The 15,406-nt window shown below is 32.2% G+C and overlaps 2 protein-coding genes and 1 long non-coding RNA gene across 6 annotated transcripts; 1 reads left to right on the top strand and 2 right to left on the bottom strand.

Annotated features, from left to right (window-relative positions):
- Window positions 1–812: 812 nt before the first annotated feature.
- Window positions 813–3,392, bottom strand: LOC100802195 (uncharacterized). Of its 2 annotated transcripts, none has more exons than NM_001254101.2 (2): window positions 2,675–3,187; window positions 813–1,074 (listed from the first exon to the last, which is right to left on the bottom strand). In NM_001254101.2, the coding sequence occupies exons 1-2, from the start codon at window positions 3,079–3,081 to the stop codon at window positions 960–962; spliced, it is 522 nt and encodes a 173-aa protein (NP_001241030.1). In that variant the 5' UTR covers window positions 3,082–3,187; the 3' UTR covers window positions 813–959. The 2 variants fall into 2 exon arrangements, with proteins under 2 accessions (NP_001241030.1, XP_040861540.1); XM_041005606.1 differs by lacking the exon at window positions 813–1,074 and adding an exon at window positions 1,510–2,571 and having other exon boundaries at window positions 2,675–3,392.
- On the top strand, window positions 1,380–2,975 carry LOC121172904 (uncharacterized). The gene is made up of 3 exons (XR_005886716.1): window positions 1,380–1,521; window positions 1,803–1,988; window positions 2,823–2,975. It is a non-coding gene; the product is annotated as an uncharacterized lncRNA (long non-coding RNA).
- A 1,352-nt stretch (window positions 3,393–4,744) lies between the features above and the next one.
- On the bottom strand, window positions 4,745–10,645 carry LOC100801666 (uncharacterized). Of its 3 annotated transcripts, XR_005886715.1 has the most exons (4): window positions 10,494–10,645; window positions 8,954–9,586; window positions 6,589–6,699; window positions 5,063–6,275 (listed from the first exon to the last, which is right to left on the bottom strand). XR_005886715.1 is itself a non-coding variant. In XM_041005897.1 (3 exons), the coding sequence occupies exons 2-3, from the start codon at window positions 9,505–9,507 to the stop codon at window positions 6,654–6,656; spliced, it is 600 nt and encodes a 199-aa protein (XP_040861831.1). In that variant the 5' UTR covers window positions 9,508–9,586; window positions 10,494–10,645; the 3' UTR covers window positions 4,745–6,653. The 3 variants fall into 3 exon arrangements, 2 of the variants coding, with proteins under 2 accessions (XP_040861831.1, XP_040861830.1); XM_041005897.1 differs by having other exon boundaries at window positions 4,745–6,699; XM_041005896.1 differs by lacking the exons at window positions 5,063–6,275; window positions 6,589–6,699 and adding an exon at window positions 4,745–5,056.
- Between the last annotated feature and the right edge of the window lie 4,761 nt (window positions 10,646–15,406).

The raw sequence follows: 15,406 nt of genomic DNA, 5'->3' as shown, positions 1-15,406 counted from the left end.
TTTACTTTTTAATTCATTCTTTGCTAATCCATCTCAATTTGACGTAAACTCAAAAACCAATATTCTTACAGCATTTCATACAAGGTCATGGGCATCAAATTATCAATGCTTGCCCCCTATGTATTATTGTCTAATGTCAATGTCAATAAAATTCAAGCAAAAGAATTTTATTAAAAATAAAACAAAAGCCACATAATTTTGTGTGGTTAACTATGAAGTTATCAATGTCGACTCCGGACACCTAATCCAATGGTAATATTTTCAAACTTAATTAGTTGCAATTGCATGTTAAAATAATGCATAAGATGTTCTGCATTCAAAATACTATCATTTTACTACTTTTTGAGTCTCCCACAAGGTGTAATTATACTCTTTGGATAATCCATGCTCGGGCATGCAATGAGATTCGATTTGTGAAGAGACAATATTGCAGGTTTGGGTGGTATAACGAGGATCCTCAGGTTAGGGGAATAAATAATGCAGTTCCTATAAAGAATAGTTTATGCTTAAATTATGACTGACTATTACTCATTTCATTTGGTATCTGATGCTAAAAGCAATGCACTGATTTATTATTATTATTATTATTATTATTATTATTATTATTATTATTATTTTACCCAATGTATTGTGACTGAGAAACTAATCTCTCGAAGTATGAAGTTTCAATTAAGAGATTGATCTCTTCCGATATATATTTCTTCATACCCACAATCTTGACGGTCGAACTTCTGATCGCATACATAAGGCGTATGGTTAACCATATTTATAACATATTGGTGCTTAACCATATTTATAGCAAGACTTGTGCATAAAGGACAAGGAAAATCATGATATTATTGTTACTTCATTAATGTGAAGACAAAGATGCAAGCTTGGTTGCTATATATGAAGATGAAACGTTGTTTACGCTAGGAGTAGTTACATGAAACTATTGACAGTATATAATCTTATGGTATTCATTCCAAATCTACTATTCCAAAATTCGAGAGAAGGATCTTTACTTGATCAACAAAATCTGATCCCGTTGCATACTCTGTTAGCAATCCAACAGCAAAACCAAACATTGCCCATCTGTTGAAACAAAATTCCAGATTAAAAAGTCAAATAAAAAGGCAGAGCAGAACTAGCATAAATATGCACATATTCCATGAAAAAGCTAAGGTGTCATAAAAATGAATGCATATTATTAAACGCAATCAATCAAGTTAATTACTTGTTAATGCTAGGAATTTAATGTGTGTTTTTAGTTGTTTAGGTAAGCAAAAATACCAAGGGGAAGAAAGAAAGCATGGCCCAATGCCATAACAATGAATACTTGAAGTCAATGTATTGGAATAAGCATGGATTACCCTTTCGATACATAGCATCATGGCGCTGAAATCACGAAGCCATAGATGGCACTGGATGCACAATCCGGAAATAGCATTCTGACTACCTTGGAGGTGGAAGAAGGAGAATCTTTCATCATCCCTTTTCATCTCATGGAGTTTCTTCTTTTCCTTTTTCTTTGTTTCTAGGGTAATGATTTAATTTGGCTTTGATGATACTTTAACTTATTTTAATTGAGTTATTCTATGAACACCTTCCCTTGTTTGAGTTTCAATTGCTATGCTTAATGCTTGATCACCATTCAAATGTTGTTTGACTCATGTTTATGCTAGGAACAGTGAGATATGAGGATGTTTGTTGTATTTAGTACCATGAATGAAGTTAATCTAGGATAGATCAGCTTTGTTTGTGTGATCTTTGCTTGAATTCCATAACACTTCATGACCTTACTTTGTTAATTTGACCGACAGAGTTCAGGTAAAGTTCTTCACCAAAGGAATTTGGGGTTATAACTAATTAGGAAATTTGGCCTTCAACAAGGAAATTGGAAGTAAGATAACGAAAAAAGGGGCAAGCTTTACATGGACTCACACAATTTGATCAGGTTAAGTTATCCCTCTTGCAAGAGATAACGATGAAAGTGTCAACAAATACAGGTAATTCATACTTTTTACTTCTGTATGAACCCAAATGAAAATAATTTATATTTTCTTATTTACATTACAATCTAGTCCTCCATTGGTTACACTAATTTCTTCTTAGACTACTGAATTTTTGCAATCTGTTTCCCTTCCTTATTTTTTTAGCAATATCAGTAACAAAATCTACTATAACAGAGTAACAAATAATTGCTTATTTATCAAAAGCTCTCCCACAAAGTTGACAAAAACAAGCTTGCCATTCCAATTAATGGAAGAAAAGACCCAAAAAAATGGACCTAGAACTCCAAAATTGTTTGCAGACACCACAAAATGTGAGTTGTTCTTATTATCATTTTGATTTGCCTTCTCCTCCATCATAACTACAGAACTAAGATTATCATCACAATCAACGCTGCTATTGCTTTTGAAGCCTTGTCACAAAGAGGGGGAAAAGAAATGAATGTAACGAATTTGGAAGTACTATCTCTTGAAATCTGCTAGCCAATCGTCACAACACAGACAGATTTAAAGTTCAGCCACTATTTTGATCAACACCACACCACCACCAACATTCAACCAAATAGCAGCTCAAAATTAACTACCAAGACCAACATTTAAAAAAAAAAAAGGCAATTAACATAAACCCACATAAGAAAAACTCCAACTTTAAAAGGTCCCAAAAGAAAAATATGTTTTTTTACCTTCCATTGCTAATCTCATTTTTGCCAATGAATCCAAAGAAAGGACCCTGATTTGCATCTTCAAGCTTCTTCTGTTTGAAATACTCCTGAAGCTCCTTAGCCTTCTGCCTCTGAAACTCTAATGTAATGACATTATTATCATCCCCAGCAACAGGAGAAGCCTTCTGGGGCGGAACCTGAGAAGGAGGTGAAGGCTTCAGTGGCTGAGGGACACTACTTGATGGTTCTCTCACAGGAGGAGCCACTGGTCTTCTCAGAGGCCCTTCAGTCTGAGAGTTCCTTATAGAAACAGCAGCATAAGGCTTGGAAGAAGAAAATCTAAATGATGAAGTTGATGAAGATGTGCATGATGGAGAGGAGGAACAAGCTGGGATTTTGATGCATGGGAATGAAGATGCCACAGACATTTTTTTTGTTGGATTGGTGATACAGATACTCAATCCTTTAGATTTTATTTTTGTTAGTTTTTGAATTTTTTTTATGCAATTAACTTTTTCAACAACAATTGGCGTTGTTTGAACCTTAAAGTTGGACATGTCTTATCAAAATCAGAGGGTGGGTTTGTGGACAAGGATTGGCCAAGTATCCACTGGAAGGTGGCTCCAGTTATGAGGAGAGATGCAAGGGCCGTAACTTGCACCATCAATGTCGTGTTTATATTTTATACCTCTCAAGTGAGTAAACGTCAACCATTGGATCTTGACTAGTGTTTTTGACTTGAGAGACTATGCGGTAGAGGAAGCGTAGAACTCTCATTTTATTTTTAATTCCTCTTTATATTCCCATCATTTATAAAAACAGAAAAGATTAAATTAATTGAGAATATTAAAATTTATAAATTATGTGTTTGATAAGACATTTCAATTTTTAGATGACAAGTTTATTATTGGTTGTATGATTATGACTTTAAACAGTATCCTTATATTTAAGTAAACAAGTTGGTTAAATTTCGTTTCCAATATCATATTAGAATTAATTACCTATTACCTTTGTTTTGCTTTTCGGTCATTTTATCACAATATATCACTCTTGTTAATTATTTATATTTTTTGGTATAATTGCTTGCCCATTCGATGGGTCACTTGCTATATATGTTTCATATTCATGATAAATCATTAAAATAAATAATTTTAATTAATTAAACATATTCAAATAAGTTTGAGAATATTATTTTTAAAATAATTGCTTATTTTAAAAGATATTTTCAGGAAAAAAAAATTAAATTAAACAATAGCAACCAAAGTATAAATTATATTATTTATATGGCACCAAAGTAAAATAATAAAATAACCTATGAAGTACTATAGAAAACTACTTTTTTAGTATTTCTTTAATCACCTTTCTGTGATAGTATTTGTAACTTGTCTCCTTTTACCAACCCAACCTTGTCTAATATTAACTTGCATAAATTTGCCCAAGAGTTTATTTTGAAGTTTAAATTAGAGAAAAAAAAACTAAAATTAAATTTTAAAAACTGATTATTATTTTTAAAATTTGTAAGACTTACAACTACTCCAAACAGGTCCTTAGCAATTTTACTTTTAACACCACCGAAAAGTAATAAAGCCGGCAAGAAAAATAGTACAAAAACGTTATTCCAAATTTAGGTTGAGATCCTCTCCATTTCTTTCGTTACTAAAGTTTTGAGAAAATAAATGAAATGCAAATGATACACATTAAATGGATAATATAATTTATTGTCTCAAAACTATAGAAATAGAAAAAAAGTGGAAAGAAAAAGAAATGGAAAGGAAAGAAATTTTCCTCCAAATCCAACCCCGAATGCAAGAAAACTGGTTCATCTTTTAGACATCATGAATGAACGTTAACTTTACCCGACAAAATCCCGAACAATCTTCAACAGCCTAAAAAGCAATTACACGAGCATGAGCCTTTCTTTATACTTTCAACAGATAAGCCTTAACAAATCCTAGTCTCATCACAAGTTTGTTACCAGGTTGGCACACTGATTTTTTTACAAAATCTTACACTTGTATTACCTTTTTTCAAGATAATGCCAGATCATAGAAAGAAAACTTTGTTAATCCTTATAAAAATAAGAACATAAAGTAGCATAAAAATGATGAATCAAAGGCAAAGAATTCACACATGACAAGAATTATACAAATTGATGAGGGGCAGAGGAGCAAAATTTAAAGCCGCAGCAAGCAATAACAGACACATCACTCAGGCAAGATGTTTGTGTATATATCTCCACAGAACTGAAACCTTTGCCTCTTTTGTCTCAAATCGAGTGATGGATGTTAGCAGTGAATGACCCGATGAACCTATCAACTTAATGAAACTCCAATTTACATAATCGCACAGGAACAAGTTCTGTCATTTCCACTATCAAATTCATCATCTGATCCATCCACTTCACTGCAGTTGAATGACAAATTGCATTGTATTGAATCAATTACAAGAAGGTAATAAAACATGTAAACAAAAAAAAAAAATATATGACAAGGAAAAAAGGTTATAAACTTTCCTCCCAATCAACTCATCTTGAAAGAATTATAAAATGTAGCACAGCAGAATACATAAATTTAATGGTTGTGAACCTATCCAGATACTTGGAAGTATATTTGGGATCATGCTGCCGACCCCAAGGAGTCTCCATGTATTTAAAATAAAAAAATCACTCTTATTCACGTAAAGATGCTTGTTATTGTGAGAAATGGATAATAAATATTGACTCTATCTTACTATTTGAATAGTGAAAATTATAAGATAAGTGCACATGATTTTTTTAAATAATCATGTGATTACTAACTTTTGATCTTAATCACCCATATATGTTATAATCAAGATTTATTATTCTCACATTCTTAAAATGACAAGCGTCCCCCCCACCATCTCTCTCTCTCTCTCTCTCTCTCTCTCTCTCTCTCTCTCTCTCTCTATATATATATATATATATATATATTACAATATATAAATGTATTTTTTGCAATTTTGAATTTGTTAAAGGAGACCTGAATACCTTTATTATAATTATTACTATTTACAATTTCAAGGTCCCACAAGGACCTTCAAGGAATCAGGGATGGGAAAAAAATTAACCCTAAGTGGGAATCAGGATGGGGACAGAAGAACAATGAGGGGATAGGAATAGGAATAGGGAAATAATAGAGACGGGGATAGGGAGGTACTTCCCACCCTAGCTCCGAACGTGTGTCATCCCTACGGGGTACAAGACAGGTAATTGACAAACTAACTGTAGCATGGTCTCATTTATGATGTAGTACTATTTAATAAAGTTATAAACAGGAATATTGAACGAAATAGAGACATAATCTCAAGGTTTCATATCACTAGAACATGCTTTACGTGGCCCCTGCAGTTGCACGCAATTTTAAATAAGTCTTGATGATCCTGACATAAGTAGAAGCTGCCAAGATTTGCTGATGTGGCATAGTGAACAGCCACGTGTCCACATCAGCTAACTTTTTCCATGTCAACATCACAAGTGAGAACTCAATGTTTTCATCACTCAATTAAAATTAACTAAACGTCTAAACCTGCTAATTAGCTCCAACAACCAGAATACGTTCCTTTGCAAAGTTCCTTGTAAATTAGATCACTACCAAATCATCTCCTGAAACCATTTCACAGGGCCAGTAGAACAAGTCAGCTAGGGTATATCCACCATAGATGCATTATTCGCCATATCCAATAAACAAAAAATGTGATATCAAAGACCACCAGGTCCAGAAACAGATGCACTGGATTGGACCATTAGTCACCGAAGGACATAGACTTTCCAAAGTCTTAACACGCAATGAATTGCTGAACTGAAACCAATGAACCAAAAGATGACAAGAGCAAAAAAACAAGACCTTTGTCCTTACAGATGGAATTGCATTCTGCTGGACGTAGAATGGTAATGAAGGAAATTATGAGATGTTTACCAGGCAATAGCATTATAAATGTAGACTCTAGAGGATACTATTTTCTGGGTTGTGGACAGATTCCATCACCATAAAGGCAACAACAATGGTGCTGAAGGCAGCAAATCAGCTCTGAAAAAAATACATTTACCAGAATAGGACAAGTATTCAGCCAAAAAGCTTCAATATACAGAAGTTGCTAATATTGGATTTGAAATTTTGATTGTTTAGTGGAGTTGAAACGAGGGCCAATGAAGAGTTTCGCAGGAGAGGGAAAGAGAAGAATGAAAAAAAGAAGTTGATTCATATTATATCACAAATAAAATCATTGAAGATCATGAAAGTGATACGGCTCAATAAGATAAATAAATAACTAACATAAGAATATGGTGTAGGACCTTGTATAAGTAGGTGCATATACTCTTAGAAAAGAGCCAGCTGTGTTTAAAGATGATTGATAAGATCAAGCTCAGAACAGATCAACAATGGAGCAAGAAATTAAAATTAGCAGAAATTAATTGATTGCACCTCCAACAAAAAGTAAATTCAGGAATCTATTTTTGATACTTCCTGTGGACAAAAGAATAAATTTGATTATGATGGTATTAAAGACAATGGTAAGGCATCCTCTTATAAAAGGTCAAAAAGAAAAACCAAACAAAGTGGGGAAATCAAATCACCATAACAAATCCTTTGAATTTCCAAATCCACTTCAAATAGAGAAACCACATTACAATAGCCATTATCCAAAGACCATAGGAAAGCAAGTGCAGGAAATGTAAAAATTCCCTGAATATTTATCATGCCTCATCAATTCAAGACTCCAAAAAACTTCAATAAAGGTATGCTGATGGTTGCCACAGCACCGCCACTATTAACACCATCAAAAACCTCTAAAAATAGCTTAAAATAAAACAATCCAAGAGCCCATTTGTTTAAGCTTTAAAAAAGGGACTATGGGATACATCTTGTTTTAGAACATTTTTTCAGAAGCTATTATTTTTAGCTAATGAGAAAAGCAGTACAACAGATTTTTTGAAGTTTTTGCTTTTTCTTAAAAAGAAACTTACATGATTATTATAAAGTAATTTAAAACAGATCTTTTAATTAAAAAAATACACATTTAAAAAAAAAGCTCAAATAGATGGGGCCCAAATTTGCAAGACAAAGTTAAGTCATACCACCAGTATCATTAAAGCATACAAAGTGGCTAAACAATGCAAAAACAAATGGCTTTAGTTTTAGATTCAGTAAAGCAAGAGACACAACAAGGAGTTTTAGGCTATTCCTAATCTACAACAAATCTTTAGTACTATTCCAAGATTTCAGCAATCTAAAAAAGAAAGACTTCAAGGACATAGAAGCTGCCTCTAAGTTCAGAGAGAAAACTCACAAGAAGACACATTTACCTATTCGAGGTTTTAAGTTAAATTAACAAAATCAGTAAATTGTCATAAATGATGATTTTGTAGATTATCAGACAGAACCTGACCAGAAAAGAAGATCAGACTTCCAACCAAGGTTATCAATGGCAGAAGGCCAATATAAATAGGCCATTGCAGCCTATGACGCAGCCATAGGGAGCATCCCTTCACAAATTGCCTATGGCGGAGGGGTTGAAAAATGCCACAATGGCGGCACTATAACGGTTATTTAACAACATTGCTTCCAACTGATGTTGAAACTTGAAAGCTATAGCCTTATATAAAGCATCAAGAAAGGTCATATCCTCCTGAGCACTAGACAATTCTAGGATTCCGTAGAACTAAAAGTTAGAACCCGTAACTTAGAACTCAACCATGTATCCTGACTTTTTTTCTAATCATATTTTAAGAAAATTGAGCTTTTCAATTTCTTACATCTTTTCCCCTTGATTATTTAGGGTGTGCCTGGCAAGGCAAGAATGAAAGGCATAAATGACATTCTTTCAACACAAAGTGTATTTGAATGTATCAAACATTTTCATTCAATAATAACCAAGCACAGACTATCAGCTTACCCTTCAAGATACCATTTGGACCTAACAGAATTTGGAATGAATAAATGTAAAACACCTTAGGCTTGGAGAAACCATAGACACTCAATCTCTAATCAGAATTCAGTTCAAAACTTCATTTTGCAAAAATGAAAACCTATTTCATTCAACTCAGACTCAAGCAAATATGCTAAAAGTTTCATACATTATTTATCACAATAAAGATGGGGAAAAACAAAAAAGGCCATCCAAGCATATCTGATTCACTTGTATCAATCACACAATATTAAGAATCAGGAGCTCCCAGTGATAAAATCTGATAAAGAAGACAGTTAAAATTTTGCAATCAAACAAAATAAAAAGATTCCTCCTTTCATAATAGCTGATACAGAAGATAAACTATTCAAATACCTGGGCTCAAATTCTCGAATTTCCACAAGCTCACTACCACAATTATCTGTCCACTGCACTTTCCTTCTTTCGGGTTGACCTCCAGGAGTACAAATCCCCTGTCCACTTGATGCTTCATGTTCATTAGCAACCTCAACAGGAACGGATTTTCTATTTTGTGGCTTCTTTATGCTACTTTTTAGTGTAGCCTTTCTGTTATCACTTTCATCATCTACATGTGCAGAAGGATCCTTTCCCTTGTTGGAAACCAGTGGCCCTGGTGAGACATCATGTTGTTGAGCAGGGCCCACTTTAAGAGGAGACGGAGTATCAAGTCCTGCGGAAGTGCGACCAAAGCAAACAAAGGAGGCACAGCCGCGGGAGAGGCGATTCTTTGTGGAAGCCAGCTGGAGCTCAGGGTCAGATTCTTGGTCTACCAACTGATACTGGTTCCACGGCGCTACTCTCATGGGTTTATCCTCATTCCTCTGACCCAAGAGGAGAAGGCTCAGGCCCTTAGTATACCCTGAAGCCGAAGCAGAGAAGAATCCTCCTCCTTCTACTGCCAATAACATCAGTTCTGCTCATCGGCGCACCATAAAATACTTTCTATATATGGCTCCCTTCTCTCGGAAGAACCAAAGTAACAACAGCCTTTAAACCAAAAGTAATCAGAGATCAGAATGATATTCCGTAGCTTCAAATTTTTCATCTCATATCTTCTTTAACATTTTTAACAATACTTTCCATTGCACTTATTCCTTTCATCTATGAAAAGATAAAATATGCTCGGTTGAGCAAACTCAATGCTGATAAGATAAGAAAAGCACATTTCATATCAAAAACACAGATTTCAAAAACCTTAAGAGTTAGGACTTAGGACAAGGACAAACTCACAGAACTAAAACCACTTTAAACCTTCCTCATCAAGTCACAAGATGCTCAAAACGTGGTGAATCTGCTGTTCAAATTAAAAATAAAAAAATAAAACCCACGCAGCTAAAATTGCCAGAAAATAATTGAATTACGTTTTTTTTGCTAAAATCATCAAACTAGTTGTACAGAAAAAAAAAAAGAAAAAACAAAGAAGCTCGAGATAGAAACATAACTCACTGTATCAATACTCCCAACCATCTTATATAAACCGTCATGTATATTTTATTACCAACCTAATGAACATGCATATGACACACATTGATAATCAATTTCTGTTTATTCAACACCGAGAGAGAAAAAAAAAGTAAGTAAGATCTCTGTTTCAATGCAATCACTCCGAATACACATGTTAGGGAGCAATTTCTCAAACACAATTTAAACTCCGAGAAAACAAATTAAATTGCAAAAACAAAAATAGGAAGAAAAAAAAAATAAAACAAAGCTTCTGAGTTACTTGCAAATGCACGAGAAAAGAAAATCAGAAACACCGAGCCCTGAACACAGTGAAATCACACTCAAATTGAACAACGCAAAGCGAGATTTCGAAGTGTCGGTTTTCGCTCACTCGTTCGGGGAACAAAACGGTAAATCGTAGATCGAAGAAGAAGGAGCGAGTTTATAGTACCAAAACGGTGGCGGAGAATCAAAACTGAAATTCGCCGGCGCGTGGATCAACGGCAACGATTGGTAGCATATGGAAGAAAAACTCGCGAGAAATTGAACTGAACGACGAATAAGAAGGGGAAAAAAACGGTAATGTATATTTTTTTTCTTCTGGTTCCAATTATTTAAAAGGAGGATAGGATAGTGACCCACACGGCGCATGATAGCGACGTGACCCCATTCTTCAATGTGCGCAATGGCATGCTATGTTTTTTATTTATTAATTTTATTTGTCTAACATAAATTTTAATTTTTAGCTGTCGTTATTTATTCCTTTGGTAGTTCAAGAGCGGTTAAGTTTAATTGCTTGCTTATTATCCTTTCTTTCTTGAGAAAAAAATATTGTGACAAGAAATCTACAATGGATGATGTCTTTTAAGTAGTTGAACAAGAAATCTAATGTTTTAGTAAAGAATAATAAATTAGTTTCATTATGGTGTTTGAAAAATTCTAGAAAAAAAAAACTCTTTCGAGACTCAAATAAAAACATGAATACCTAACTTTTCACTAATTAATAATAATAGTTAAGTTTATTTAATTTTGTTAGTTTTATACAAAAAAAACATATTTTTAAATTACCGTTAATTATAATAATTGGAGAATGTGTATATTTGAATTAATTAGAGAGCATTTTTAGAATAATAATATTAAATAAAATAAAATTAGTTGATAATTTGTTTATTTATGAAATAATGTAATAAGACTTCCTTTTAACTCTTTATGTTTTTTGTGTGATGAATTTTAAGTGAAGATAAAACGTCAACTAAAATGTTAGACACGATAAAATTGAAATGTGAAAATTGATGCCTGTAACTTTTTGATAACGAAAGAGGGGTCAACCTGAAAAAAGATGTCCTTCTTCCTGAATTAGGATAAGTCAATATATGTTTGCTAAAGAGAACTCCAGTGAACAAGTTGTATTGGATACAAAGCGTCTCCCTAAGTACACCATAAACTTTGACATTTTTATATTTAAATTATACGTAAGGATTTATTTTTTTCAAATTAGTTTCGTAATCTTATTTGACAGATTCCCATTGGGTAAAGTGAACACTTTCTGTTATTCAATGTCACAAAAGTATGTTGAACCAATTATTGCAACAGATGAAGTGAAATTGTTTTTAAAGTTTAAGTGAGATTATTCGAATAGATATAATATAACGAGCATAAATGTAGACATTATGTGTAATATAGAAGGTAATTCATATAACTGGATCACTTACTTTTTTAATCATATAGGAAAAAAGGATATTTTATAACATATATATATGATGTTGAACCAATTGAATTAGGTCTATTTAGTTATCATTTAATTTGAATTCCAACCATCAAAACCTTTCTAAATTGCTTTTGACTTTGGACCCAATTTCTCAACAAATGTTAGCTTCTAAAACGGTGCACAAGAGTGTTATTTGAATGATAAGCAGTGGTAGGATTCCTTGGAGAATATTTTTCTAATTTTTGTACATTTGTTCCAAACCAATGCAATCTATTGGCACTTGCAAGCAGGCTAACAAAATGTTCGTGGCACACTCACTGATCCTAAATTGTGAGGCGAGCAGTGGAATATATTCTGAAAAGCAAAGGTCCAAATTTGGCATTCTGAAATGAAAAGCAAGGGTCTAAAATTATCGCTTACGACGTTGTGATCAATAGACTTTGGCCTCGTTAACAGCATCCTCCTTCCTCGCCATGCCATGAGCACACACTTCCATGAGAGTTTTCACTCCACGAGGAGATCTCGGCAGAAAACATATATGGTTGCCAATTTTCATGCAATACAACTTACTACACAAGACACCAAAATATAGTTTTCCATTCCCATTCATACTTCAATGTCTATATGATGGGTTTAAATTATCATGACACCCAAATCACACTTACTAATATATACATATTGCATATGAGGAAAATCAAGAGTGTCTATATCAATTCATCTAAAGATTCATAGTGATCTGATGAAGAGAGAAATCAGAATTTTTGTACGAAAATAATTCAATTGCCTACCATAGTACCATCTGGATAGCTAGGGACTTTAGTGTTTAATTTGTTAAAATGTTTAATGACTGGTTTGTTTAAATTTTAAAAAACAAAATTAAAATAATTTTTTTTAAAGAAATTAATAAGCAAGTAGGATTTATTTACCAAAATAAGTAAAAATGGTTTTTTGAAGTAAAACTATTTTAGCCAGACACTAAAAAAAATATTTCTTTCAAAAAATAAATTTAAACAAACTCAACAAATATAAGAGAGTTTTCTAATTCACCGTAAGATGATAAGCACTTCTAAGCAGGGCGAAAATATAGACCAAATTGTCCGATTGGAATCTATGACTAATTTATATTAGACCGAGTTAGACTTTTTTTTTAAAAAAATTATGCTGAGATTTTATAAAAACCTAGTTAGTTAAACAGGTTAGATTTTAGGTAATTCAAAAAATCTTTTAGATCTAATAGACCAATCTATATAAGTAAGTATAAATATTAATTTTTTGTTTGTATTATCATTATATTAATTTTTATAATGTGTACAATCATATATTTATTTATCTTTTTATATATTAAGCATATTATAAAATTCAAGTTTATTAGCTTACTAAAGGATAAATTTAAAGAAATCATTGGAGTAAGACGTCATTCTCTTCCCGTAAATTTTAGTAAGCCCAATGAAAACGTTTTTAGAAAACATTATTGAACACGGCTATTTTTAGGAGTTTTTCTTAATATTTTAATACTTTTAATATATTATTTTATCTTTATTTCTAAATTAAATTTTACTACTTTTAAATAAATAATCAATAACTAAAAATTACATTGTATTATAATATAATTTACTTATCATAAAGCTAAAATATAATTAATTATGACATAAATTAATTATCAGACCTTAAAAGTTAGTTTTACTGTTTTTATATAAACTTTTTAAAACAAAAAAGAAGGTAAAAAAAATTCAAACTAAATATTAATTACTGCTTATCATTGTAAACACTGAAAGCAAGGTTAATTCCTTGAAAACATTTAATTTTAAAAATAAAAAAAAAACAACGTGTGCCTTTTGTTTAGGAAAGAACGATGTGTGCCTTAGAGTGAAACATTCTTGTCCTGAAAAAAATTGAAGAAAAGAAAATAAACATTCTTTCAAGTTCATGAAATAAAATAAATTAGTTTCTAGTTCATTGTCTACCTCTAATTAATAAGGTACTGTACTAACAACTAAATTGAATGAGTTTATTGATGGGCCACTAGACCACGTAACGTTAGCCTTCAATGTTTAATTAAGTTCCTGAGCTCCTTGTTGATTGGGTGTTGACTATGTAGAAAGTGTTATTAGAATATGAAAATTAAAATATTTTAAAAGGCCATGTCTAAATAAATAAATATGATCCACAGTCTCCAATATAATGGTGTTACTGAATTTGAGAAATACTCAAATATGAAGTTTTCGTGAAATGTGATTATATATATAGATTTCCAGTATAATGATTTTAAGAAGAAAAAAAATAGTAACTTGCATATTTGAAACTATTTTTTTCTTTGGTTTATACATGAAAAATTTTATTTTCGATCTTATATAATATATATTCACAAACTAATAGTTTACCATTTGCTGAAGTAATAACCACCTTAAACGATTCCTAGTGAAGGCAATTTCTGTCTTTTGATCTATAAGCTGCAATTTTTTGTTGCAGACATGTTAGATGGTTTTTTTTTTGTTTTTTTTGTTCGTGGGAACTGAGGTACTAGGTTGAAGAGATGCCCCTAATCCAACGTGGTGTATTGGCCTTCACCCTTCAGTGTCTTAACTATCTTGCGTTTAATAAAAGTCTCAGATTTTAAATAAAATAAAATAAAATCTTGAATGTTTGCTAAGTTGGTGAGCATTTGTCCTACTTGACACTAGGAATTAATCAATTCAACAAATATCTAATACCATTTAATTTATTAAATGACAGGGATTAATTTGTAGAAAAATAAAGCAAGTAACAATCCTAATTAAACAAAGTAGCAGTCTTTGTGATTGTGAAACAGTTACAATAAACACCAATAGCCTAAATCGGTACTCTTTCATTTTTTTTTTTTCCAAACATGTTTTATAGTTGGAAATAATTGAGTTTTTTTTTTTTGGTGGAATAATGGAAATAAGTGAGTTGAGTTAAATCTGTTTTACCTTACCGTAATAAAAATTTATTCAATTTTTTTTAACTAAGTTTAGTTCAAATTAAGTTTACGAATTACTTGAATTAAATGTTAAAAAAAATGGTTTGAAGTTGACGAACAGATTTTCAAACATGCTCTAAAAATTACCGTGGTTTTCAATCCCACTGGCTGATAGTAACTTGTATGTTCGAGTCCTAGCAATAGCATACTTACGTTTTTAGTAATGCGAACTTATCAACTAAAAATACCATGGTTCCCTAGGATCAAAATGCAAGTTCTAAATTATGTATCTAATCAAAGTGGAAATGCGAAAAATCACCATCGATAACTTCATTTTAGAAGTAAGTTCAGCCATCCGAAACAATTATAAATATGCCTCGATTCAAGTTTGTAGCAACACTATAATTTTTTGTTGAATCAAGTTTATTGTAATATACTACTCCATTACTAAAAAAATCATATCGCGTGAAGCGTGAAACATGAAAGTTCCAACGTGAATTCCCTTTTTATGCATCCCCGTAATGATTGTGAAAGCATAACTGAAGCCCACTACCCTGTTGCATGCATGATTGAGTGGTCAAAAGCTAATACGGTACCGTTCATTTGCTTTCAAATAAATATTACTACTATAACATCAATAAATATTGGATTTGGGGTCAAGTTAATGTTGTTCAAGAGATAGCAGGAATCAATTAGAGGCAATGACCCCTTTAATTGG

The sequence above is a fragment of the Glycine max genome, chromosome 10 (assembly GCF_000004515.6).
Source record: "Glycine max cultivar Williams 82 chromosome 10, Glycine_max_v4.0, whole genome shotgun sequence".
Classification (NCBI taxonomy): Eukaryota; Viridiplantae; Streptophyta; class Magnoliopsida; order Fabales; family Fabaceae; genus Glycine; species Glycine max.
The sequence above is the reverse complement of the archived record's forward strand: the minus strand, read 5'-3'. Positions and strand labels throughout refer to the sequence as shown.